The sequence below is a fragment of the Colobus angolensis genome, unplaced genomic scaffold (assembly GCF_000951035.1).
Source record: "Colobus angolensis palliatus isolate OR3802 unplaced genomic scaffold, Cang.pa_1.0 Scaffold106, whole genome shotgun sequence".
Taxonomy (NCBI): Eukaryota; Metazoa; Chordata; class Mammalia; order Primates; family Cercopithecidae; genus Colobus; species Colobus angolensis.
Window position 1 is genome coordinate 2,320,392 of NW_012111586.1, and position 27,695 is coordinate 2,348,086.

The following is a 27,695-nucleotide window of genomic DNA, read 5'->3' on the forward strand; positions in this document are numbered from 1 at the left end:
AAAAAAAAAGAAAGAAGAGAACAATATAGAGGAAACGGGGGTGTAAGAAACTGCCCCTCACCCCCATAAGCACACAGCACAAAGCAAAAGGAGCCAGCCTTCCCCACCCCACCCCTCATTCAGCCCTGCCACCTGCAACTGAGCCACACTGGCTCGGCCCGAGACAGCCCTGATGGCAAACAGGTGTGGCTAGCCCGGCGCCAGCCAAGGCAGGGGAGTAGCTCATTAGGGGAACACCCCCCTCGCTAATGGGTATGGCCACGGTGAAGCTATTGTGAGCGGGAGCTCAGCTTTGAAGATTAGGTGAGGCAGACGTTGGGGGAGAGTTGCTAAGCTGAGGCAAGGAAAGCTGCACATCCATGGAGGTCTGCCAGACAGACTGGCAGACAGGCCAACAGCTAGGACCAGCAAAAGAGCAGGCACCATGCTGGAAAAGGTGATGGACACTCTGCCTTCCATGCTTTCATCTCTTCAAGACTTAGGGGCAAACCCAACTCAGGGAGATGCATGTCATTCTCACTTTTAGCAGACTCAAAAATTTGAAGAGGAAGGGCACCAGCAGACTCTGGAGGCCTCGTTGGCTCCTTTCTCCCTCTCAAGAAAGGCTGTGGTACCTGGATCTTGGAGTGATGTGGGCTGGCAGTCCTGGTGCCCGCCAGCTCCAGGACAGGCACATACTATTCGCCTGCAGGAGCAAACTACTGTATTCCATGTGATATGCAGCAATGAGGGAGTGTGGAGAGGCTCTGTCTTCTTCAAAGCCATCATTGGACCATGGAGGCACGGAAGGCCCAGGTTTGGGGAGGAGTGGGCCAGTAGAAGCCAACCAACCAGCCAGCTGGAAGATCCTACCACAGGGATACCTGTGAGGGGTGGGTGGGCTTGCTTCCATGCAGAGTTGCCACACTTGCTCATTCCAATACACTCTCAAAGAATGCTGTCGCTAGCAACCCTGCAGCTCATAACTGCCACAATTTCCTATGCTTCTCTCCAAGTCTTGAGCCTCAGGAAAGGGCCCATTCCCACTGGATCCCAGTCAGGGAGTCCTATCTAGTCAGAGCCTCCACAGGTAGCACGATGTGAGTCTGTGTCCAGCACGTTCAGGCTACTCCAGTCGAGGTAGCACTTAGCTGGGGACACAGCTCTTTGTCTCTCCTGTTTCCGTTCCCCCACCCAGAGGAGATAAACAGACCCTGGGTGATAAACGGTCCGCCTTTCACGATCACTTTTCCTCAAGTTGAGGAGAGTAGCTAGTGATGGATGGGCTGGAATTTGGTTATCAGGAAGGGCTGTCAGCCAGAGGTGCCTATCTCCTCCCCCACTACGCAGGGCATCATTACACTGTGGCATCGAGGTAAAATATGACCAAGGGGAGGGAAGGAAGAAAGAGGGGAAGGCTGAGCTTACACACGGAGCAAATTGAGCAACAATGAGAGCAGGCACGAGGCTGGGACGTTAGTTATCTGCCCGTGACACCTTTTATCTCTGCACAAATTGGTCCTTCCTCCCCCACCGCATCCTCTTATACAAACAGAGGCAGACACAATGTGTCACCACTGCAACAGCGTAGCAATTTAACCCGAATTAGTGAGGGGGTCAAGCTAGGAAATAGGGGTTTCTCATTTCAACAGGTTCCTTAGTCTCAGCTCTGAACTACCACATTGAGCGAAGGAGGGTAGAGAGAAGGCAGACTCATAATTGAACTCACTCACTTGGCCGCTGCTGATGTATAAAAAATTAATGCATGAGCCTCCTACTTATCAAAGCTGTTTAGTATCTATCTCACCTGCAAGATGCACCATGTCAGAAGACACAGCATGGGCCCGCCCCAGGCAGGCCTAGTACTCAGTGCCTTTAGCCGGGATAGGAATCAACAAGAACAGGAAGCGAAAAGCACTGCCCAGGGACATCAGCCCCAAGCCATAAACCCCTGCTAGAAGCCTACAGGACAAAGTGCTGGGGAGGGCTGGGGTTACTATAGGAGCAGATCACATCAAAGGTGGTCCTTGACAGTTCAAGAATACACTTCAGCCTACACAGAAAAAAGGCATCCTGGCTCCACCTCCAAGAGAAGATGTCCAGGTTGTTCTGTGAATAACCCCTCAGACAGACAGTCCCACACTGCTGCGCCTGAAACTGAGGATGCCAGTGGCAGCACTGATGGCACTGACAAGGCAAAAGAGCAGGGAGGAGAGGAGCCTGGCCTTTTCCCCAGTGACCTCGCCTACTGCAGGACCTGGAGTGACAGATGGAGACGGCACCTTGGGACTCATTCTCCCCATCAAAGTCCCCTGACGGTGGGGCATGCGGCTCAACCCCTGCCCAGTACCACGGCTCCACTACACTAAGATAACTTGGTCAAATGACCACGTGTCCTGGGGTAAGCGACTTCACCTCCACGCCCTGCTCTGTGAGGGTTAAAGGAGCCAACCAAGGGAAACATGCTTTACAAATAAGGCCTCATAGAAGGGATTCCGGCTATAAGGAGATCGATTAAGATCAAACCTGCAATGGCCTTTGGAGATGCTTCCGGGCCACCTGCATTGACAAGACAGTGCCTTGGTCAGGAAAAGGATACTGGAGAAGGCTTGCTGTGGGTGACAGGAAAAGGGAAAGTTCCAGAACCACTCCACAGCTGCAAAACAAATTCCAAGAAGCTTGGGCTGAGGGGAGGAGTTATGAGTAGAGGAAGCACCTTGGGACTCATTCTCCAAATCCAAAGAATCAGCACACAAATACCAAGGAACAAAAGCCAAGACCCCAGGCCAGACACAAAATGAGAGAGCTTTCTACCTCAACCAACCACTTCATATTCCGGAGTATCACTGAGACCCAGGACCCTCAGACAGAGGCTAATGGAACTTGATTTCTCTCTTGAGAGAGCTTCCAGGCCCACCTAGAAGATAACCACAGCAGACACAGAACGGTCACTGTAGTCACTGAGAAGTCACTCAGTAGTCACTGAGAAGTGGCCATCTCACTTCTACTGGTGGGAGGGCAATGTCGAGGGTACTCAGAGACTCAGCTGCAATTCCCCAGGCTCAAGCAAGTGCGCGTGCGTGCACACATGCGATCCCTCCATTCTCCGCTGCCGGCCCACAGCCCTGCGGGGAATGCACTGCTGACTTATCAGCCCACTTTGCCCCCACACTTGCCCCCATCCTCTGGGACAGCTGCAGGTTACAATTCCAACCACAGGCTTCAGAAAGATGATACACTTGCTGGAGCCTGCGAAGGGTCAGGAGAGAGTACTGTTTGAAATACCAGCATGACAGCTGGCTCCTTGTCTGTCTCTTCCTCCCCTACCCCCTCCCCAAACTTGTCATGGTACAAGAAGTGTATAAGCAGCCCATCAGCTTTAAATATCAGTGTGCGTGAAGCAGGAGCACGAGAGCGAGGGAGCGGGAAGCCGACAGCAAACGCCTCTGTCGCCACTGCCTGTCAGGGAACACTAATGAATTTCACCACCAGCAGCCAGGCTTCAGATGGGGGTGAGCTGGGGGTTGGGGGGTTTTCTAGGGAGAACTCTGGCAATATTAAAACATATTTTCCCAAAGCGCTGTTAATAAATGTCATTGCAGAGCTGAGAACTATGGCCTACCACCAGGACTTCAAGGGCAGAAAGGCGTGGGGCAAGCCCCACTGTCCTCTCAAACAGGGATGAGAGCGCAAGCATGAGGCTGGAGGCAGCCGGTTGAGCCCCACAGTGAGGCTGGGTGACCTTGGCAAGCCTCTCACTTCGTCTTGCCACCGTTACCCTCACTCATCTCATCAAGGCTTCGGGATGCCTTGTTGAGAGGACTAGGATAAGAAGGAAAGGCCTGAGGCAGGGAGAGATGACCAGCTGTGCCTTCCTGGATAGGCTTACCACCCACCCCACCTCAACCAACTTCAGCTCACTCACTTCACAGTGAGGCCCCACGGCAAGGGGTTACAGGCCATGCTTCCAGACTCAGGTGAGGTGAGGTGAGAAACTCGGGCACCAGTCCTAACAGGAAGCTACATTTCCCCCACAGATGTCAGGAGCCAGAGCTCCTTATTATTTTACAGACAAAGAAATGGAGTGAGAGTGGGAATGTGACTTCCCAAGACCCTACAACTAGAAAGCAGTAAAGCCAGGAATGGAAACCAGGTCTTGTCATTCTAAAAGCCCTGTTCTTTCCACAATGCCACACAGCTTCTTTGAGGCAGGGCTGATCACCTCACTGTCTCCTGTGTGTCCTCTACCCCCAGGCTCTGTCCTTCCCCTCCATTACCCCCTACTGGTACACATGCACCTCTGGCCTGGCATGGGCCACAGCTGCCATGTAGCACTGGGCTGGGCTCCAGACCAGGGTGAACCCAGCCGGGCAGAGAAAGCCCTGGGAATGAGCCAGGCCATCACCTGGGAGTCTCCACAGCTCACAGGACATGGCTGCAGGCATAAGCCCTCCCTCGGGTGCCCTCTGCACAGTTCTGAGCAGGAGTGTCTGATCTGGCAGCGACCTGCTGTGCAGGGGGCAAATGACATTTAATTTCCTCTTGGCTTCCCTATAGTACAGACGAAAGGCCGTCACCTGCGTCTGGGTCTGGCGGCACAGCTGGAAGTGTTCCCAGACATGCTGCTCTGGAGAGTTCCCAACAGAAACCAGAACACAGGCGGTGCAGAGGGATGCCCCATGGTCCAGGTTGCTGGTGTTCCCCAGGAAAGCCAGCTTCAAATCCCTAGTGCCAAAGTTGCTCAAAGTCTCCAAAAGGCACTGTATATGCATGCACATAGCGCCTCCCTGCTCCATGGCTCTTTAGCCTATCTGCCAACTATCTCTCATTTCTTCCATATGGAGACCACATGAAGCATACAAGTGCCACAAACACCCTGTGGAACCACATGACAAGCACCTCCCCAGTGCCACAAATAGTCCTTAAAATTCTATAACTTGTATCTCCCCAGCCCCTCTCTAGGGAAACAATATGACAAGTGCCTCTCCAGTGTCCTTTCCACGGCAACTCATCAGGGAAAGGCACAGTGCTCCACCTGTCGTGACTGTAGAAGTGCTGGAGCTGCCACCAAGGCCTGGCCTGAGCTCTCTTTCCCACATGGAATGGCAGAAGCCCCAGCAGGGAGTGGGTATGGAGAGGAGGCTGAGCAAGCGGTGGGAGATTTCCAGGACACTTTGGTCAGTGCCTCAGCTAATGAGCTATTCGCTTTTTGGTCAGGGAAACCAGGAGCTCCTTAGCAGATGGAGCTGTCTCTAAGACACCTTGCTCATCCCACTACAGTCTTCCCCTGGCCTGTGGCCATCTTGACCCTATGCCTGAGCTGCCATTGTGTGGCCTACGATGCCCTCTGGAGGCTCTGCAGAGAGGCGTCCTCCTAGTGTTCAGGATCTGGGATGCAGTCTGACCTCCACTCTCAAACAGGTACTCAAGACACAGCTGTGCCCTTAACCCTCTCGCTGGTCTCCTCTGTCCTGACTCCAGCTCCCCTGACTCCTTCAAGAGGTAGAGGCACTTGTCCTATACAGAGTAAGACTTCTACATGGGCATTAGAATAAGCTAGTGATTTTTAAAGTGTGTTCCATGGAGTCCTAGGGTTCTAATGAGGAACATCAGGCTACTTCATGGACCCGGGGAAGAGGAGAAAGAATGGCAGAGGAAGAATGGGCTGGGCTTTTCTCCATCTCCAGCCAGATTCACGCTGGGCTTTAAAATTCTGTTCAAAAGAAAACAAAGTTTAGTGCTAAAAAAATACTACCATTCCATCTCTCTACAGTGCTCCTCTGGGTTCTCACAGCATTTGTTTTGTGCCTTTATTGCAGTGTCTTCATACTCTACCTTACTTACCCGATTATTAGGTATATGTGTGCTGGTCTTTCTGTCCTGATCACTTGGCAGTCCCCATAGTCTCCAGCACAGTACTTACAGAGCCCAGAGCAGCTCTCAACAGGTGCTGACTTTAGGCTACTACAGGAATGCCAACACTTCTGGGATATGCTGGGGTCAGCACCTTAAATGGCAATTTCCAACAGGATTCCTTGGGAGGGAAGAGCTGCAGTGGAGGGTAACTGGTATTTACTGAAAGGTCCTTGTGAAGATGTATAGCACATGCCACTCTTAAATCAATGAATGGGACACATCTGCTACCATGAGCAATCATCTAAATCAACTTCCAGGGGACCAAACAGACTTTTGCATTTGGCCAATCTTTGGGAAAAATGCAACAAATTTCAACAGGAAATATCACTCGTTAGAAGCTTCCAAACCCTGTGTGTGGGACCACGGGAACACAGGATGATGTTCATCAGATGAGCATTCACGGGTGTGTCCCCTGGCTTCCTGTAGCCTGCAGAGGAGTCACTAGTCCCATGTTTCTGGTTATACGACTGAGAATGGGCAAAGCCCCTTGGCCCCATCAACCAAGCCTACTGCCTGGGCCTCCTTCTCCAGCTAGGTTTAGGGAGGGGGCCCGGAAAGCAGGGGACTGTGCTCCTCCTAGCTAAAGCCACTTGTTAATAGGCCTTAGATTCCTTTATCCCTGGGGAAAGGAAGGTAGCAATGAGCTCTCTTCTCCACCCCCCTCCACTGTGCCTCCCAGCAGGGCCAGGGAGGACAGCCATTAGTGTGTGCCTCAGCAGACAATGGGGAGGAGAAGTCTCCAGAGCAAAGGACAACTGCAGCAATTAGAATGCAGGGAGGTTCAGAAGCTATTTAACTGGGTGACCCCTGAGGTCGCTGCATCTGACTCCCATCCCTGGATAAATATTGTATGAGAGGGGAGGGGGTGAGCGAGGGAGCCGGAATGCTGCTCCTCCTTCCACTCCTTTCCCCACCCCATGCGCTGCCTCCAGCCACATACACCAGGAACATTATTTACAGTCCTGACAGTCAGAGCAATCACTCTGCTAACCAAAAGGGAATGGACAAAGTCGACTTACCAAAAATTGACTATGGCAATTGAAGAAGAAACCAGAGCTGAGCCAACACAGATGCAAGGCTCCCTCCACAATCTGGGTCCAGCCGAAGCAAATATTCTGTCACCCCAAAACCCCAAACTACTGGCAGGTGAGGCTGGTCTCAATGGCAGAGAGTAAATCAGAAAAACAGAGCATCCTTCCACCTTTCGGGGGCCCCATAGTGAAAAATTCCTGGCTCTCATCACTACCTAGGTGCTCCTTGGCAAAAATGGGAGTCCTAGCTACCTGCCCAGAGGAAGCCAAACCATCTACATGCCACTTGGCCAGCTTGCCCCTTAGCTGACCTAGTCGGGTAAGGCCAAGAGCAAGAAAGTCAGATATCACAGGAAGGGGTCAGGGTGGGGGAAGAAGAGAGTGTTTGAGAGCAGGCTGTGCCTCAGCCCCTACATGCACCGCTCCTCCAGTCCTGCTCTAATGCACCCTGACATGCCTCTGAAGACAGAGAGCTGTTTGCAGTCAGCACCGTGATTTGTTAGTAATTATTTCCATGGTGTCACATTGCTGTCACTCTGTTAACAAAGAGACAGGCTGCCTCGGGCTGCCTGCGAGAAAGAATCGCAGAGAAAAAGGCCTGTCAGGCTCCCGGGATTCTCTGGGCTGGCTGGCTTTCTTCCCCAAACCAACGTCCTCGCAAGCTTTGGAAGAAACAGTTTTACAGAACTATCAAGTCTGAGTTGTGTCACCCTTTAGCCAGGGACACTGAGAATTTATCCCACCCACTCACAGTTGCCCTTCCCAAAGCCCTACAAAGCTAAGCCCCCAGAGTCCACAAATCATTCAGGCATGGGCCACTATGCCAGTTGAAGCCTTGAGTTCCCTGGCCTTCAACTCCTAAGACCTCTGCTCCCTGACTCATCTTCTTCACTGGGGTGTTCACAGCCTCTCATGTGCTCTTAGAAACCTGACCAAAGAAACCTAATTCAGACCAAACAGAAGCAGCCACCCTAATGGCATGGCTGGGGAATAAGAAGAATATGATGACAGGGCATCTTGCCTCTTGCATCTGCCAGCCCCAGTTCAGGAGCATAGTGGCTCAGGTGCCAACACCCCTGTGGCCTTCATGTGCCTCTGCATCTGTGAAGAGACACTTGCGGAGCTGTCTCTGCATGTGACCTGTCTTTCCCAGTGCCTGGATCTGCACAGCATCTGCACTAGGAGAACTGGTGGTTTGCTTTAGCACAAAGTAATGTCTCCATTACCCTGGCTGGGAATTAGAGGACAGATTGGCAAGCGCTGACAAAACAGAGGTCACTCACCTTACAGGCATGGAAAGTTGGAGATTAATTCTCTCCTCTCACAGAGGGAATCAGACTCCAGGATAGTGGAAGGGAAGCACCAATATTGAGAAACCCTTTCACTGCCAAGCAGCAGCAGCTAATGTCACCTGTACCAATATCAGCAGAAAAGGAAGATAAAAGGCCACAAGCCCTAGAGAAGTCCTGCCAAGGTGGCAAGGCCCTCGCCATCTAGCTCCTGCAGAATTCCAAAGGACAGAAGAGCCTGGACAAGACTAAGATTCTTCAAGCATTAGATCCAAAAGGCAGACAGCTGCAAGCACTGGAATGCAAACTCCATGAAAGCAGGATGTTTGGGAAGTTTTCTTTCTTTATTCACTGCTGTATCCTTAATACCTAGAGCAGTGCAGGGCACATAGCAGGTAGTCAACACATCTGCTGAAAGAATAAATAAATGAGTCAATACAGCTCAAAGGCCACTTCCACAGGGGCCAGTCTCCCTATCACAAGGCCTCAGAGAAGAGGGAGGCCAGTGTAGGTTCCAGAATAGACAGGGAAGACCACACAGCCAAAGGACTGGAATTAGGTTTGAAAGGGTGAGGGGGATTGGGACAAGCTGACGGGCATAGGGAGATTCTCATATTAAATTGAAGATTCACATATTCATTCAGCAAACACACACTAAATAACTAAATAAAGTATAACAGATGTTCCAACAAAAAAATAAAATGTAGTATAATACGAAGGAATACTACATAGAAATATAATAAAAAGCCTAAATTCTTGATACATACAATGCACATGAATCTCCCATACATTATGTTATGCAAAAGAAGTCAGACACAGGTCAGGTGCGGTGTGTCTCATGCCTGTAATCTCAGCACTTTGGGAGGCCAAAGCAGGCAGATTGCTTGAGCTCAGAAGTTCGAGACCAGCCTGGGCAACGTGGCAAAACCCTGTCTCCACAAAAAAAAATACAAAACCTAGCTGGGTGCAGTGCACGTGCCTATAGTCCCGGCTACTCGGAAGGTTGAGGTGAGAGGATGACTTGAGCCCAGGAGGTAGAGGTTGCAGTGAGCCAAAATCACACCACTGAACTCTAGCCTGGGTGAAAGAAGTCAGACACAAAAGAGTATGCCTTGCGTGACTCCGTTTATACGAAAGCCAAGATTAGGTAAAAGCTAACCAAAACTAACAGAAGTCAAAAGGGTGGTTAGTTGGCAAGGGGAAGGCATCACTGACTGGGAAGAGCCACAAGGGAACTTTCTGGGATGATGAAAAAGTTCTTTTTTTTGAGACGGAGTTTTGCTCTGTCACCCAGGCTGGAGTGCAGTGGCCGGATCTCAGCTCACTGCAAGCTCCGCCTCCCGGGTTCATGCCATTCTCCTGCCTCAGCCTCCCGAGTAGCTGGGACTACAGGCGCCCACCACTGAGCCCGGCTAGTTTTTTTTTTTTTTGTATTTTTTAGTAGAGACGGGGTTTCACCATGTTAGCCAGGATGGTCTCGATCTCCTGACCTCGTGATCCACCCGTCTTGGCCTCCCAAAGTGCTGGGATTACAGGCTTGAGCCACCGCACCCGGCCAATGAAAAAGTTCTTGATCTTGAGCTCGGTGGTGGTTACCCAGGTGTATACTTGTATAAAAATATATTGAGCTATACACTTCACATTTGTATATTTATGCATCTGCACCTATTTCATACCTCAATTTTTTTTTTTTTAAGAGACAGGGGCTTACTCTGCTGTCCAGGCTGGAGTACAGTGGCACAATCACAGCTCAATGCAGCCTCAAACTCCTGGGATCAAGCAATCCTCCAGCCTCAGCCTCCTGAGTAGCTAGGATTATAGCGTGTGCCACCACACCAGGTTATTTATATATATATATATATTTTAATAGAGACGGGGCCTTGCTACCCCAGGCTGGCCTCAAACTCATGGCCTCAAACAATCCCACTTCAGCCTCCCAAAGCACTGGGATTCCAGGTGTAGGCCACTGTGCCAGGCCTTGATTTTCTTTAAAGACCCCAAAACAAGCTGATGCTCAAAAAGTGCTTTTAAAAAAACACAGATCTAAACAATATCTCATACAAAGGAAAATATCTTCCAGGAGCACCAGTGGTTCCTGTTTGGAGCTTGGGAAAAAAGGTCCTCCAGCCTTCACTCTCTATCTGACAGAGGTCAGAAAGGCCCAAGCAAATGGCCAAGGCCTAGGAAGGTGAAAAACGTTCAAAATACAAAAGAGTAGAGCCTGGGTCCCCCGCCTAGGAGGTTGTGGCCTGGTGGGAGGCTGCATGGAACCTCTATTCCATGCCAGGTAAGCTATAGGAAAGCAGAGCTAGGTCATACAGTGCAGCCAGGTGTCCAGCTGGTTCTGAGGCCCTCTGAAGCAGCCTGGATTCTGCCACAGAGCACAGAACCAGAATTCCAAAGACTGCCCTGAAGAGCCACCAACATAGGATCCAATTTGTCTTCCTGACAAACCAGGCAGAGACTGGCAGAGTTAGCCCAACTCTGGGCTCAGGTGAAAGTCTCAGAACATACAGCCCCTCCAGCCAGCAAGGAGGAGGTGACAAGACTCTCATCTATGGTCAAGGGGAGAGCCTCATATCAAATCCAGGGCCAGAACCAAGGCAGCAACACTCGCTTCTGGACCAGTTAAGCAGTAAAGAACCACTCAGTTATCAACTCAGGCCAAAGCATGAGGCTCCTATGGCCTTGAACATCTTGAAGCCTGATCAGTCATTAAGCAAATATCTTTATCTTTTATCAGCATTTTCACTGAGCAGAATTTCCATTCCAGGGGTTCCTATAATCACTACAATGATTTAGATCGTCTGACACCTTCCTAGGGGGTGAGGAAATGAGGCTGCCACTGGGGTTCCACCCTACAGCCTACAAGTGCCTAGAAAGTAAAACGCCAGAGGCCCTGTCTGCCACAGAGGGGCTGTGCTTGTTGACCAGGCAGCAGAGCTTCTCTTCCAGCCCCCACGGAGGCACAAAGTCCTTCCAGAGCAGAGCACCTATCCCAAACTCAGGCTCCAAAGGAAGGACACGGGGTGAGATGCCTGCTGACTTGCAGCTCCAGGATCACATGGATAAGTGTGAAGGGAGCCAAGGTTGGGAACCAGAAGAGATGCTTTGGCTCCAAAGAAACCTGCTCCTACCCTCAGGCCTGCATCTAGGAAATGGTTAATCCCCAGCCAAGCCCACCATCAGGAGCCCCTTTAGTGCCAGTTCTGGGCCCGGGGACATGCGCAGGAGAGGGCTTTCATGTTTGTGAGTAGGCTAGCCCCAGGGGCATCAGGCAGAGGCGGAGCACCTCTCGTTCCTCCAAGCCCAAGAACTCTCAGCCCAAGGAGCTGTCAGGCTAACAAGGCTACCCCACCACCACTCCATCTGAGCGTGGCAGGCTGCACCGCACGACTGGCTTCAGGTGGCTCTTCTTTAATTAATGGCATCCCGGGCTCTGCAGGGAGCTTCACCCCACAATGAATGGCCCTCTCTCATTAGAGGCAAGCCTGCCATGATGTATTCAGGGTGAGGGCCAGGATTCATTTCCCTGTCTGTGGGTTGGGGATGTGAGGGAGGGGAGAGGCAGCAGGGAGAGATTTATATCGAGTGACTTGGATTAGCTGCAGCTGAAACATGACCCCATCAACTCACGCTGCCTTCTTGGGGCTAACCCGGTGCACCTCTGCTGACAAGAGGGCTCCAGGGAAACTGAAGGGAGGGCAGAAGGTCTGGTTCCCATTCTCTCTCAGCTCAGACTACAACTCTAAGTCCCAGAATTCCTATACAATCTTCAGAACCTCCAACCGTGCCCCCACTGTGCACTGGGAGCCTGGGCTGATTCTGAGCCGACCTTACCCATCAAGAGACTTTTTATGGCCAGGAAGCTGACCCACTGCCCTCATGCCCACAGGACTGAGATCCTGACTATGGCCTCAGTTGGCTCTTCTGCTTTGGCAGAAGGCAATACCCTCATTCCTTACCTCAGAGAAGGAGGCCACGACATAGTTTGCCCCCATAACTGCCACCTGGATAGGACCCAAATATGTTCCGCCACAGGGCATCTCAGACCTCAGGCCACCCTGCACTAGGGAAAAGGCTCCAGGCACCCGTCTGACACAAAAACATGCCATCAGTCATTACCTCACTATGATGATCCATCACGATGAACCCAACCTCCAGGGTGGGGAGGTTCTGGGCACACTAGTCTCCTTCCCTCCACTGCCCTGACCCACCCACTACAATGGCTGAGCAGGGGAATTGGTGCCCTTCTAGGCAAAAAGAAAAACTGGGGCCTTTGGCTATCCAAGTTTCAAATGCACTTCTCACAGACTTGGAAAGAAGGTCACCCTGCACTCTGCTAGCCACATAGGTGGTTGCAGGCCTAGGAGCTAGGTTGATTCAGACTGGTAGCAAACAGCACACAGTCCTACAAATTCCTCATGCAAATATCACTAAACTTGACTTACAACTTTGCTTGTGCTTGGAACAAAAATACTTCAGAACCTGCCCTCTTTCCATTCTCAGCACCCTTAGAATGTCCAATTCACTAAGAGAGCTGGAGGGTGGGCTTTCACTTGTCCCTGTCAGCCAATCAGAAGGCTGCCTGGCAGGCCTGCTGTGTCCCTAGGAAGGCCAGGCAATGCCTATCATCTGCACGCATTCACTTCATGTAATCCATGCTTCTTCCTGGCCCTTGTGGAGGAGCATTTATATCTCTTTCCTTCCCTACTCAGAAAGAGATGTAGCTCAGTTCCGCTTTGCTAAGCCCTATTTGGCAATATGTCTAAACACATGCAAACTTAATTAGCTCAGGAGGGGAGCCCAAGCGCTTGCAAGGACAGATAAAAGTAATGGGAAATGAGACAAGTCAAGACTGGCAGGGAGTTCTTACTCAAGCCCCTTCCCCCAGCAGGCTGCTAATCAAGGGTGATGCAGTTCAGTGCTGATACCAACTGGCACACCTGTGGGCAAGGGGCAAGGCTCTTGTGAGCCTGGTGACATGGTGCGATGCCCCATGTGCTTCCAAACATAAATACAGAATAGAGGTGTCCAAAGTGATGCTGGCTGAGGTTTCCTTAAAACAGATCTGAAGATTCATTAACTTGTAACCCTGCAAGGAGGCTCTCAGGCAGCCCCAAATCATACCCACCACATCTCCTGGCCAACTAGGCTCCCATATCAAATGAACTTAACAGTCCAACCCCTACCAATACCAAATGAGGAACCAACAGCCTAGGGTGTCAGAAAACATCCCGAGGCTCTGCCACTCGGTGCGAACAAAGGTGGGGAGGAGGGTATTCCCACCGTGTATCACCAAACCACAGCCCATGAAGGAGGATGGTCAGACAGGACGTTCATTAAACACATGGTTCTAGAGTCAGAATGCCCAGGTTCAAAGCCCTGCCCCGCCACAAACAGGTTATGTGCCCTTGACAAATTACTTACCTCTCTAGGCGTCAGTTTCCTCATCTGTTAAAAAAGGGTTATAAAATGAACTTATTCCGCAGAAACTGTGGCAAGGACTAAATGACATCATATGAGTAAACAGCGTAACAGGGCTCCTGGTAAGTAATAAGTGCTCAATAAACAGTGTCTCTCTTTATTCTCTGATGTTCACTTTTCCAGGAGTCCCAATCCTCTGTTCCGAAGGCACAAATCTCTCAGAGAAAGCATTTTGCACTGCTCCTGGGACCAAGCTTCTCCTCCCTGGCCTAAGCCTGTGGGCTATCTCACTCAGTTCCCACCATGGAGGGCCCAACACACAGTGGCAGGGAGGAAATCCAGGGCTTCCTGACATTGGCAGCATAGTTCTCTAACCCTTAACATTCAGGCTGGTGTAGCAAGGCCTAAGAATTCCTCCTCTAGTCCATTTGTCCTGTACACTGGCAATGAATGCTTCCTCAATCTACCTACTAACAGTCCTCTGTCGTTCTTCCTGAGCAGAGATTCCACAGGAACACTCCATTACTTAGTTGTCACTTATTCAACAATTATTTATTGAACAACTACTACATGTCAAGCCTTGTCCTTGTCCTAGGGTTACAACAGTGCTCACAATGTAGTGCAAGAGACAGACAAGTAGAGGCAGCCACAGCACCATTTTATGTATTAATGTGTACATGTACTCCAGGAAAACAAAGGAAGGCACCTAGAGAAAGAAGAGGGATCACCAGGAACCGGCCAGCTTGTGCATGTGGCTGGTGGGGAGGGGTGCAGGGGTGGCACAGAGAATATTGAGAAGTGAGGCTAAAGATGTAAGCAAGAATCTTGAAAGTCCCAATAAATGGTGTGGACTTTACCCTTGAGGGCAAGGGCAAACCTTGAAGGGTATTAAGCCAAGGGGTGACATAATCTGTTGCAATTAGGAGAATGGAATAGAAGCAGCAAAACTGGAGGCAAAAGGGACTAGTTAGAAGACTTTTGTAGCAATCCAAGAAGAATATGATCATGTTGACTAGGGCAGGGCAGTAGGGATGGGAAGAAAGGAATAAATCTGAGAAACCTCTGGGAGGCAGAATCAACAGGATTTGGCAATTAACTGGTGTGTATAGAGAAGGGATAATTTTCAGATTTCCGACAGAAAAACTCAGTAGATGGTGCCAGTCATTATTTGAGGGAATGATGGAGGACAGGGTGTGAGGAGAAAGATAAACATCTGAGCTTGAAGGGGCCTGTGGACGACTAGGTGGATATGTAGAGTAGGTAGCTGGATATCCAGGTGTGGCATTTAGGTGGCAGATGAAGCCGATTTCTTTTCTCCAGTTAGAGAAAATGATTAGAAGACATCAGCATACAGAGGATAGCTGAAGATGAGATCACTGATAAGTGTGAATGTGTAGAATAAACAGAAAAGACAACCAGGATAGAAATCAAAGAAACACCACTATTTAAGAAACACCAACATGAGAAAAAGGAAGAAAAGAAGTATTAATATCTACCCAAGTGACTGAGGAGGAGAAGCCAGAGAAACAGAAAACATAACAAAAGTACAGATAAAGATGATTTCAAGAAGATTGCAGTAGTCAGCTGTTGAGCAATGCCAAGAAGACCCAGCCCGACCCGCAGCAAGCATGTCACTAGGCCCCCTTCTAGCCATCTTCCACATCCCCGCAGGACAGTCACGACCCCACAGTGCTCACCCAGGTGTGTGGTTTCATCATGGCACCTTTCACTCCAGGTAACAGCAGTCTCTTCAGTGGTCTTGACCGCTTCACAGCAGCCTCGAGGAAACCTCAGTAGACCCTGCTGAGTGCATGCTCCCCATCTCCAACAGTGACAGTGTAATCTGGGCAAGTATCTTTCCATCTCCAGACCTCCTAAAACCTGAAGTGAACTCCAGGTCCACACCAGTAGAGCACAGCCAGAATGTAGTATGCACACCCCAGCAAGAAGGCAGGGGAAAAAAAGGAAGTCAAATGCCTGCATTTATGTGTTCAACCTCCCTTCTCCCTCCAGGGGGAGGAAAACTTCCTGCTCCAAAACTGATGCTGAGCCTAACTGTGGGTCTTCTCACCAGGCTCTGAGCAGGCCCCTGGCCCCTATTCCACCAGAGAACAGCATCTGATTCTCCTACCCTCTCTAAAGGGGACTGTTCCTAGACTGCACTAAGGGCCAGGGCCTCCCTCAGGTCAGCTCTTTCCCTCCAGCCTTTCCCTCTTCTCAATCTTCCTTCTTCTCAGACTCACAGCCCACTGGGAAAGCCTCTAGTCTAGCTTCTCAGCCATGCTGTGCTGTTTGGCTGGTGAACCTGGATCTTCAAGCTACAGGCTAAAATCTAAGTTCCTCAAGTGGGTGCCTGTGCAGGTGTCCCTCCTCAGTCTCCACCAGCGCTAACCCCACCACAATACCAAAGATGCAGCCCTCTGAAAGAGGCACTTTCTACCCGGGTAAGCAGAGAAACACCACCAAACCCTATGGGAAACTTCAAGAAACACCAAGCAAGGTGAAGAAAAAGTAGGGCAGGCAGGGAAGGCAAGCTGACCAAGAGCCAGACCAGCAACAAGTGGTGTTTCTTGAAAAACATTGAGAGGAAAATTAAACCCACACCACTAAATAACAACTCACCTTAGCAGGGTCTGTGACTACACACCAAAGCCCACGTACACCTGGAGAATCAACTCATCTGGCTTTGACAAAAGATGGACATAAAATGATTTGTCAGGATGGGAGCAGATATCTTTTCTCCAGTGGGATTTATGCTGCCACTTCAGTTCCCATTTCTCAGTGCCCCACTTATCAGCCCCTTTCCAACAAAAGTGATGTGAAGCTGCTGGAGAGAGAAGGGGAGGAGGAGGTAAGGACAGCAATGAGAAGGAACCATGGCTTCCGGAAACTAGAGTGTGAAATGAAAATGTTTGCTGAATTCCTAGGACTTAGTTAAATCTGAAAACGGATGTCAAAATAAGAAGTAAGTCACAGACTAACAAGTTGTGAGTGTCAATTTAACACCACCCTTGTCAGGCTCATCTGCAGCCTTTACCGGGCACATAAAAAGGTGATGGCTCTGACGAGAGCCATCTGACAAGCCTCTACCAAGAGGTTCCAGGAACACCGATTAGCTGTACGCTGTCACGCAGCACTACTTAGGTTTCCTCTCCGGCTGTTTTTATTTTGTTACACATTTAATTAAGAGCCTTCCCAGCAGTTATGCAGAGACCTGTTTATAAGAGGCAGCACAGAGCTCCCTCCCCTAAGCCCTGCCACCTGCTTCCTTTCTGAAAACCCTTTTCTGAAGCTTCACCAGCCTTCCCAGTCCAAACCCAAACCAGACAACCAAGTCTGCCCTACCCATCTCTTTTGGAAACTACACGGTCTTAGAATTCAATTCTGTCTAGCTACATGTCTTTAGCTCTCTGAGCCACAGGGGTTTTTGGTTTGTTTCATCTATAAAAGAAAGACAATACCACCACCCACCACAGATGGTAGTCAGGAAGTGTGGATGCGGCAAGGTATGCGCTCATTAAAACTTGGCTTCCTTTCATATACGGTTGGGTTCCACAACCCAGCCTCTCTTCTTGATGATATCATTTTTCAGGAAGAGGCAGGGCAATCTCCTGAGTCACTAACACCTGTCCACAGTCCACTGTGCTACAGAACAGGCCAGACCAAAAGAAGACAGCACCCTCTGAAATTCCCTCTCCATCTCATGGGGAGATCAACTCCAAGTTTATAGTCTCCAACCTCATGCACGGGAAAGTTTTCATAAACACATGTATGTACACATCGTGCACAGTTAAAGCAGAAGATTCTGAAATGCATGTGTCTGGAAGGTGAAGATGCCAAAGAGAGAACAACACTGGATGAAGGCAGTCCTGGGGAGGCTACCTGGAGGAAGTAGAACTCTGGACTGGGCCAAAGGGCCTTCCTCCTGGGCCATATGAATCCCAGAATTCTGGGTATCAGCCTGAAACTGGTCCCACCTTGAGTAGCTTCTCTTGGGCTACGGGCTACAGAGATCCACGTTAAGTCCCTTCCTCGCTTTAAGGACTCAAAGCTGCCCAGGACGCCATTAACAAGAAAAAGAGCCTTCTTCCTCCACTCCTTCTCCATGGACTCCTTCTGAGTCATATTTGCCTCTAGTTCCAGCCTATATAATTTCCCTGACAAAGAGGTGTCACATGGGAATAGGGAGACCCTCTGGAGTAAACCAAGAGGGGTGCAGTCAGTGTGTGTACACACCTAAAGGGTATGGGAGATGAGGTCTGTGTGTGCTCATGTGATTTGGGGCCTTTCCTTCCTCCTGTCTCACCTAGAAAGTTGGGGTCCAATAGCAGGCTTGACACCCACCTGGGTACATAACTTCACCTCAATGTCCAGCAACCAAAAGGCTTACAAAGGGACTTGGTGAGGAGATGACACCCGATGTGGTAGAAAATGTTACTGCAGAGCTACTACACCACACCCCTTACCAACATCCCACTTTATGCTCAAAAGTTCAAATACACACATACACACACACACACACACACACACACACACACAAGGAATACCTGTTGCTACCTTCAGTCACAATGCACACAGAGGTAATAGATTCTATGACTCCTCAGCAAACAATGCCCCCACCACCTCCATCCCACTCCAGTTCCCTGGGGGCCATCTGAAGCCATGTATTCATGAGGGCAGACAAGATGCACAAGTGTCAACCCAGCAAAGAAACTGATTCTGTTTTCCATAACCGGGACAGGATCAGGAGACAAAGGTAAAATAAGCAGTGGGGACAGAGGAGGAAAGAGGAGGCTGGTGACATGGGCAGCTCCCAGAGCAGCCCTCTCTCATCCCACCACTGGGCTCCTAGTTGGATCACCAGGGTCCTGCAGGCCAGATAAAGGGGCAGCATAGTATAATAGTTAAGAGCAAGGACCTGAGTTTGAATCCTAGCTCTGTGTGTCCTTTGGTAAATTACTTAACCTTTCTGTACCTTTACTTCCTCAGCTATAAAATAGGAAGAATAATAATGCCTACTTTATATAGTTGATAAATAAGTTACTATATTGCATTACATAATAAACATGGTATTTGGCTTAATTTTTTTTTTTTTCCCAAGACACTCTTTTAACTCCTCCCTTCCAGGGCAGTAACACACAGCCCCAACAATTGGAAGGGCTGTCATGAGCAGTGAGACCTGGCAAAGGCGGGAAGGCCCCAACTGTCCAGGCAGGCCCTTGACTTGCCCACACCCTGCTCCAGAGAGGCAGAAGGCAGGGCTCCCAACCCTCTTCTATCCCTGGCAGCCTCAGAGACCTGAAGAATCCCTAACCCAGCTGCCTTGTAGACATTTAAGCCTCCAAAAGGCAAGACCTGGTCCCACAGATTCCAAGCTCTGCCAGCAAAGTAGCCCTTCTCATACTCACATGACTTTTAAGTCCCAGTCTCCACAGGTGACAAAAATTGACTTGACGTTTGGATCTAAGAGGCCTTCCTTCGCCATCCACTCATCGACCCTCTGAAAAGTACACAAGAACAAATGAGATTTTCCTTTTTTTTCCCCTGAGCCTGTGAAGAGCCACAACAGCGAAACACAGATAAGCTGCTTGTAATCAGAGCAGGAGAAAATTGTAATCTTATCCAACTATGGCCCCTCTGTGGGCTCTCAGGCTTGGCTGAGAACCACGGAGGTATTTGGAAGACAACCCCTTAGGAAGATCCCGCAGCCCGAGTGTGTAGCCGGAGGGAGACCCTACACTCGCCTATTGCCTAGCAGCCTGCTCCAGATCCCAGCAGGTCAGTTCAAATACCTTGCTCTGACTTGGCTGTTCCGCTCATTGGTCCCCTCACCCAGCACAGACAGGCTGTTGTCCTGGGGCATGAGAACACAGTAGAAGGAGGCCCCAAACAGGGGCTCCAACCCACAGCTTCACTCATTCATTTATTTGTTTTACTCTTCTACCAAATGTTTATCAACCAAACTTACAAATTTGGTTATTCACCAAATGAAGGTGACGAAAATTTTCACCTTAAGAGTCCCCTTTACCGGACTGGAGCCCCATCCTGACATCTGGGATAGTGCTGCCTGCTCCAGCTGCTAAAAGTTCAAAACTGGCCCCCAACTTCGTATTTCTCCTCTTCGTGGTTGAGGATTCAAATTCAGCAGAATATTTTGAAGGCTGAGCTCAATTTCTACACAGGGAGAAAAACTGCTCCTAAACACTCTAAATCCTTCTTTCCCTTCAACCCTTTGATCCATTTATTTGTGCTCACACTGGAAATTCAAATACTAAAATCAGTATACAAGAGAAATATCATAAACAATTCAAGACTGGGTGTGGTGGCTCAGGCCTGTAATCCCAGCACTTTGGGAGGCTGAGGCAGGTAGATCACTTGAGGCCAGGAATTTGAGATCTGCCTGGCTAACATGGCAAAACCCCATCTGCACTAAAAATAAAAAAATTAGTTGGGTGTGGTGGTGCACTCCTGTAATCCCAGCTACTTGGGGGGCTGAGGCAGAAGAATTGCTTGAGCCTGGGAGGTGGAGGTTGCAGTGAGCTGACATCACACCACTGCACTCCAGGCTAGGTGACAGAGCAAGATTCTGTAAAAAATAAATAAATAATAAATAAAAAGAATTCATGAAGCATTGCCTATTTTTCAGAAGACCCCAGGCATGGAGAGGGAGTCACACCACTGCTTCTACCCATGCAAGACATTTTTTTTTTTTTTTTTTTTTTTTTTTGAGACGGAGTCTCGCTCCGTTGCCCGGGCTGGAGTGCAGTGGCCGGATCTCAGCTCACTGCAAGCTCCGCCTCCCGGGTTTACGCCATTCTCCTGCCTCAGCCTCCCCAGTAGCTGGGACTACAGGCGCCCGCCACCTCGCCCGGCTAGTTTTTTGTATTTTTTAGTAGAGACGGGGTTTCACCATGTTAGCCAGGATGGTCTCGATCTCCTGACCTCGTGATCCACCCGTCTCGGCCTCCCAGAGTGCTGGGATTACAGGCTTGAGCCACCACGCCCGGCCACAAGACATTATTTTTTAAGGCTATCTCACATAGTCGTTAAAAATGCAGGATTAGAAGTCAGACACATCTGGATTCCAACCCTTGGCTATTCTATATCCTGGCTGTGTCACTGAAGGAGAGTCATTTAAAAGTCATGTAACCTCTCTGAACCTCAGTTTCCTTCATCTATAAAACCTTACACAGAATTGTTCTGAGAATTAAATGTGATAAGTACCTACCACAAAACAGGCAGTACGCTGAGAAGTGGAGAAAGGCAGATCATCATAATACAACGGATCCAGCACTGGAGACGTGACCACAGTGCTACAGGACCAAGAAGAGGAAGTGGCTAGCCCTACCTTTCACAGGGAAAGGAGTCAGAAAAGGCTTCACAAAAAAGATAACTGAAGTAGGAACCTGACACGGTGGAACATACTAGAGGATACTACAGGTAGAGGCAAAGGTACATATGCAATAATTTTGTATTTGAAGCAATTATCTGTTAAATGTCTGCATTCCCTGCGAATATAAGCACCAGGAAGGCAGGAACTCTGCCTTACTCACTACCTTAATCTCTCACCCAACACAGGATCTACTCAAGAGATATTTGCTGGTTGACTGAAAACATGAGTAGGTAAAAGTTTAGGGTGACTGAAGTCCACAGTATATAGAAAGAAAGGACAGAGGCTGGAGGACTAAGTTAGGCCAGACTGTAAAGGGCCTCGTGTGCTCAGCAGCAAATTGAGAGTCCATGGATATCTTTAAGTATCTTAAGTAGGATTACTTCTAGCAGGTATAGGCTGGCTCCCTGGATAGACCTCTGTGATGCCAGAGGCCTGGCCCATGCTAAAGTCATCCTTGACTAAGGCCAAGGATCCTACCTAGTTCCGCGGCTATAGCAGCCCTACCAACCAGAATGTCAGAGTTGCTCCCCGGTGCCAGACTATGCAGACCATGTGGTCTCTATAAATGCTCTTTACAGTCTGTACATCACAGAATCCTCCTCAGCCAAAGAATCTTCCCAAAAGATAAATTCTGGATCCTCTACTGCTGAATGATCTGTCTCCTCAGTTACTCTGGCCCAACTCCTTGCATGTACAGGCATGTGCGTGTGCACACACACACACACACACACGCACACACACATATACACACACGTGCATGAATCCTTTCCCCAGGGTCACCTAAGAAAAGAGGTAAGGTGAAACTAGGGCTCCCTAAATCAGCATAACCTCCCCCAAGCTCACTGTTTTATATCCCCAAGTTAAGTGCCCCACATAATAGAGGGGCTCCCCGATGCCCCAACTCCTGCACAGTGAAAGACAGAGCAAGACACAACAGGAGGCCATACTCAGCAAAACTGGGCCCTTATCACAGGAAGCACTCAACACTCACTGGGGTCCCTGGAAGCTTAGGATCCAGGCCATTCGCTTGCACAGCAGCTATTTAGTGAGCACCTTTTACCACGAGTCAGGTAAACAAATCTCTAGCTGGCTGCCTGCTAAGGGCCTTGGTTCGGACAAGAAATGAACTCTTTATCGCTATAAACATCTCAGGACTAATGAGATGAAGCAGAGTCCGGCCAGAAACTCTCTTCAAGCTGATACCAAGAATTTTCCCTCCTTACCCACAAAGCATGTAGTAGTAGAAAGTAGCTTCCTGGGTGAGACTTTGAGCACCCTGCTCCAGGGCTGGCCTAGGGTTAGCAGGGGGTTGCCTCCTCAAGATCATATCTCTCCTTGACTGGGGCCACTGAGAAAAAAAATCCATAACCTCAACAGTCCTGGTTTGGTGCTGGCCCAGAGCAAGTATCTTCCTCCAGGATCCCAGCTACAGATGTTCCAGGAAAAAGGTACCTGTCTTCTGGCATCCCTCAGGAGCCAGGCCCTGGCAGGGGATGGTGGCTGGGACAGAGGAAAGAATGAGTTCCCTCTGTCTCCTTGAGTCTGTTTTAATGGGGAACAGTCCATGCTAAGGAGCTCCCTTGGTCATAGGAATGAATCTCTTCAAAAAAAGATGGTCAATGTGGCTGGGAAGCATCTCAGAGCTCATCTTATCTTCTCCCAATCTACTACAGGTGCCCAAACTCTGACCCCCAACCAGACAGGTCACAGCCTGGGTTCCCATACTCCCAGGGACAGGAAATACCCTCTGCCACTGAGGTGAACCTAAACTTGCCTCTCTGACCCTGGTTCCATCCTTGGGGGGACCCCACGAAATTCAATCTGCATCTCTCTCCTGCATGGGACAGGATTTCCTGGCTAAAAAAAAGATATCTTGCCCTGCTCCCTGCCACTACACTACTTCCTCTACGCTGCACACCTCCAGTGTAGATGTGCCCTGCTATTTCTGCAGATATTCTGCTTTCTCCTACGCTTTGATTAAGGTCTGAGCTTTGGCTTTATTGGTCTTAAAAAATAAATAAAGCACCTAATGAGATCCACAGGCTTTTTCTCTTCTCCCCCCGCCGCCGCCGCCCATAGAGAAAGACATGGAAGGGGGACCTTCTCCCCTTGTGAAAACCTCCAGGCCAGAGGAGGGTGGGAGACAAGCTAAGACCAAGCACTGCCCTTCCTTATTCCCTCGGGCTACAGCGCAAGAAACAGCATCTTAACCTTTTCTAGCTCCCCGAGGAGAACATCCTGGAAGTGTGGTTTCTGCCAAGGGTTTTAAAGTCTTTAATTTGATTTCCCTCACATAGGCAATTGTTGTAATTATTCTGATTAGGAATCATTACCCAGTGCAGCCTCTGCACCCGACAGGCACAAAGCATCCAGCGGCAAGCTGCAGTGGGGCAGGCGGCCCAGCCACAGCTCCTGAAGGAGCTCTCAGCAAACAAAAGCCATCGATGGGGAGTTCTGGGTGAGTTAATGAAGTGCTCACATGCCACAAGAAGCCAACACTAAAGCTAAACAAAAACACCTCCAGTCCCCGGGGCTAGTCCCACAGTACCAAGCTCAGTTCCCCTACTCCCCAGCACACCCAGCACAGGTTACCCCGAAGCCAGTCAGCACAGGGCCATAGGCCAGGAAGGGGTGGGGGCCCCTCTGCCCAACTCCTGGCAGCACTGGGACATCTTGTCAGAAACCCTGACGGGAACAGCTGGAGATGACAGATCAATGGTTCAATACTCTCAACAGCATGTCACTGACGTGACAGCAAATGTTATTCTAATCAAGCCATAATCATAGTCAAATTACACAGCTACATTCTCAGGAGGGGAGGGAGAGAAAGGCAGCAGGAAGGGGTCAGAGGTCAGGAATTAAAGGTCACTCAACCTACCTCCAGCACTTGCTGCAGGCTTGGCTGACCATCCACCATGGCTTGAATAATCCCGGTGAGCTGAAAGGAAAGCGAAATAACTGATGGGTAGATAACCAGGGCGAAGGGACTCAAGGTTGAACAGAACCCTTTCCTTTCTGTTTTTCTCCTTCTGCTGTAAAGGGCTCTGATCTGGCACTGCTTTAGGTTCAGAGCCCAACTAGAAGACTTGGGAATAAAGACCCAGGACCCAGGACACAACGTGAGCTTCTCCCATAAAATCCTGCCCTGAGATGGGTGTACACATACACACACTGACCACAAGGCATGTTCTCACACCTATTTCAGCTTTCAGCTTGCAAACAAATTGATGTTACATGTCTTCTGTATTCAATAGGCTCAATAACTTCCCACAATTACAGTCTCAAGTAAATTCAGCTCCTAGCTTCACAGAAGTTCCTGTAAAACTTGGAGAGTTCTCATACAGGACAGGCACACTTGGCTTCAAGTCCACCCCTTCTCTGAGCCTCGATATCCAGCACTGCCCCCTGCCACACTCTCCTAACACCTTCCCTAACATCTATGAAGTCCCACAGGCTCCTATCCTTCACCCTGCACACGTGGGTCATCGATATGAACTAGCCAAGCAAGAGACAGAGTCACCTTTACCTGATGGGGAAACTAAGACAACAAGGTCTAATGTTCAGACTACGACCTAGAGAATTTCTGACTCAGGCCTATGCTCCACCTAGGTCATGCCTGGGTTCAAACAAGCTTGTTGTTTTGCTTTGTTGTGGTTTGGTTTAAAGTAAAAATATCCCTCAGGCACAGACTGAGGGTAGATTGCCTACAAGGACCTGAGGGCATAAGGTCCCCATGTCCTGGACACCAACTGGAAACCACCACCCCCGGCATGTCCCCGGCTACTTTCAGGAAGAGCAGTATCTCAGACTTGCTTGGAAACTTCTTTTTTTTAAAGTGTGTTGGGGGGGAGATTAAACTGCAATTAAACTATAATTATACTTAATGAATACCAAATACCCAACGCACAGAAATCGCTGGCTCTAAGTGGGAAGGTTATTTTCTCATGGTGACTTACATGGAATGGTAATATACACCTTTTAGGGAGAAATTTTCATTTTAAAAACGCTGAGCTCCTCTAGGTGGGTTTCTGTAGTTCATCAAGTCATTATTAGGTGGTATTTTAAGGAAGTGTAAGGACACAGCCACTCTATTTTATATTCCAGAAACTGTTTTTATATTAATCTGTATTTTAATTGGGTAACAGCTGCTGCCTACAGACTTCCCATGGTCTAAAAGGAAAATAAATTAGAAAGATTAACTACACTGTTGCTTCGCAAAGCTTTAACCCACAGCATGCCCACCCAGCTGGCACCTCCACACCCTTTCCTTGCTTGGAAGACCAAAGAACTGCCCAGCAGAGGGAGGGCCTGAGTCAAAGAGAAGAAAAGATGGTCCACTAAGGGCTGGGGGGCTGGGGGTGGGGAAGTGCCCTAGGTCAGCAGCTTCAATAATCTTGGAGTACAAAGGACTCCTCCTTTTATTTAGTCAATAACTATTCATAGAAAGTCTGCTGCGGGCTGGGCCATATTACAGGAACTAGGGATCCGGCAGTGAAGAAAAATGTAAAAACTCTGCCCTCACGGAATACGCATTCTCCGCAGCCCCTCCTACGCCCAGCCCCAACTAGTACCCAGAGCCTGTACACCTTCCAGAGCCACAAACTGAGTAAGCAGATACCCTGTTTTGCCTCAGTTATGAAGGGGCCAAAGAGAGTCAGGAGGAGGCTTATTACCAACCCCAGATTAGTGACAGACACCCACAGGCCCACCGCTGCCCGTTCTGGTCCAGCTTCTCGCCTGTTAAGCCTAGGGCTTAGACACACCTTCAAGCCTAGAGCTGAGGCTCAAGATCAGGAACATCCTGGAAAAGGCGGACCATAGTCACTCTCATTTCTTAGGAAGCTCCAGGGTCCAAATGTTAGTCTTGTGTCTGGTCTGAGTTTCAGGGGGCAAGGTAAGGTCCACTTCTTCTCTTGGCTCCCACCGAGTCTCTCAAATGAGCTGAATGCCAAGGGCTTCAAGAAAGTCTCACTCACACTGGAAAGCAATGCACCCTTGCCAAGAGCCCTCCCTCCCTGGAGATAAGGCTTAGGTCAGCACCTGTGTACCCCATAAGCCCCTGCCCTGGGCCCCAGGAAAATCACTGATGTGGGGCAAGAAAATCACTACACCGCCGGGCGCGGTGGCTCAAGCCTGTAATCTCAGCACTTTGGGAGGCTGAGGCGGACGGATCACGAGGTCAGGAGATCGAGACCATGCTGGCTAACACGGTGAAACCCCGTCTCTACTAAAAAATACAAAAAAACTAGCCGGGCGAGGTGGCAGGTGCCTGTAGTCCCAGCTACTCGGGAGGCTGAGGCAGGAGAATGGCATAAACCCGGGAGGCGGAGCTTGCAGTGAGCCGAGATCCAGCCACCGCACTCCAGCCTGGGCGACAGAGCGAGACTCCATCTCAAAAAAAAAAAAAAAAAAAAAAAAAAAAAGAAAAGAAAATCACTACACCAAAATGGAAAACCAGAGTGCTGCTCCGGGGTTCTGCTGCAGGATGCCTCACTGCAGACTAAGCCCAACTCTCCCACCAGGAGCTGGGGAAATGGAGCTCCAGCATCATGAGGCTTTCACAAACTCCACTCTAGTGCTCAGTGATCCTAGAATCATCAGCCTGGGAAGAGCCTAGTGAGGTAAGCTCCTTCTCTCGCTATGCTTCCCAGACAACAGCCATTTTCATTTGTGGCCCAGAAAAGCATGGCTCACAGCTGAGTTCCTCAAGGATTTGCATTTAGCCCCCAGAGACACAGGGGTTGAGCAGTTGGCTCAGCTAGACAAAGCCTTCTCAGGGAAGGCCTCAGGCCCCTGTATTAATCCCTCCAAGGATGGACCAGCCCGTATCAGCTCTGCCAAGGCACTGGACAAAGAAGGGATGAAATTAAAGTTAGTTCTGGGCTGGGCGTGGTGGCTCGGCGGGCAATCCCAGCCCTTTGGGAGGCTAAGGCAGGAGGACTGCTTGAGCCCATGAATTTGAGACCAGCCTAGGCAACATAGAGAGACCCCATCTCTTTTTTTTTTTTTTTTAGTAAAAATTAGTTCCTCTACCTGATAAGACACCAGTAAGGCTTATACAGGATGCTATGAGGTAACGAGACAATTCTGTCAAATTAATACTGGGAAGTTCTACCTTAGGCCTAACTTAAATCCTTCATGTCACAGTTTAAGCCCAGTCCCATTTGGGTTAATACATGTTTGTAAAAAGCTTTCACTCCTCACAACGGAAGGTACTAGAGCAAAGCCAAGTATTATTAAGCTGAGAACCAGGATTCACAGGCTAAACAGAGCTCAGAGACCTTAGCCACTTAAAGCAGGAGAGGTGAGAGGAAGAATTAATGTGTGCTCTGTGGCTCCTTTCACTGAGGGATTACAGATTAACTCCCACTTCTCCAGACTCAGAAATCACAAGGCAAGGGGCTTTTGACCCTGACTGATAACATGGCTGGTTACTGAGATCCCCTACCCTCACAAGGGCTTTGTCCAGGAATGAGCTGGCTTCATCATAAACACTAGCAACTACAGGAAGCAGCCCAGGAAACTCAGTGCCAATAGCATGTCAGCATCCAGCACTTTCTCCTTTCACAGTTTATCTCCAACACAATCGTATTCTGACACCAAGACAGTTTGTTGATTATATAAGCACTTGTCTCTGGTGTGCAATCTGATAATCAGACC

The 27,695-nt window shown here is 49.5% G+C and overlaps 1 protein-coding gene across 8 annotated transcripts in view; it reads right to left on the bottom strand.

Moving 5' to 3' along the window:
- ERI3 (ERI1 exoribonuclease family member 3) overlaps positions 1 to 27,695 on the bottom strand; it is a 137,914-nt gene that overhangs the window by 70,468 nt on the left and 39,751 nt on the right. For all 8 annotated transcript variants that reach the window (XM_011945961.1, XM_011945936.1, XM_011945983.1 and 5 more), the window contains 2 exons: positions 23,914 to 23,973; positions 19,051 to 19,142 (listed from right to left, as the gene is read on the bottom strand). In XM_011945961.1, the coding sequence (XP_011801351.1) occupies positions 19,051 to 19,142; positions 23,914 to 23,973 (152 nt within the window). The remainder of the gene's footprint in view (positions 1 to 19,050; positions 19,143 to 23,913; positions 23,974 to 27,695) is intronic.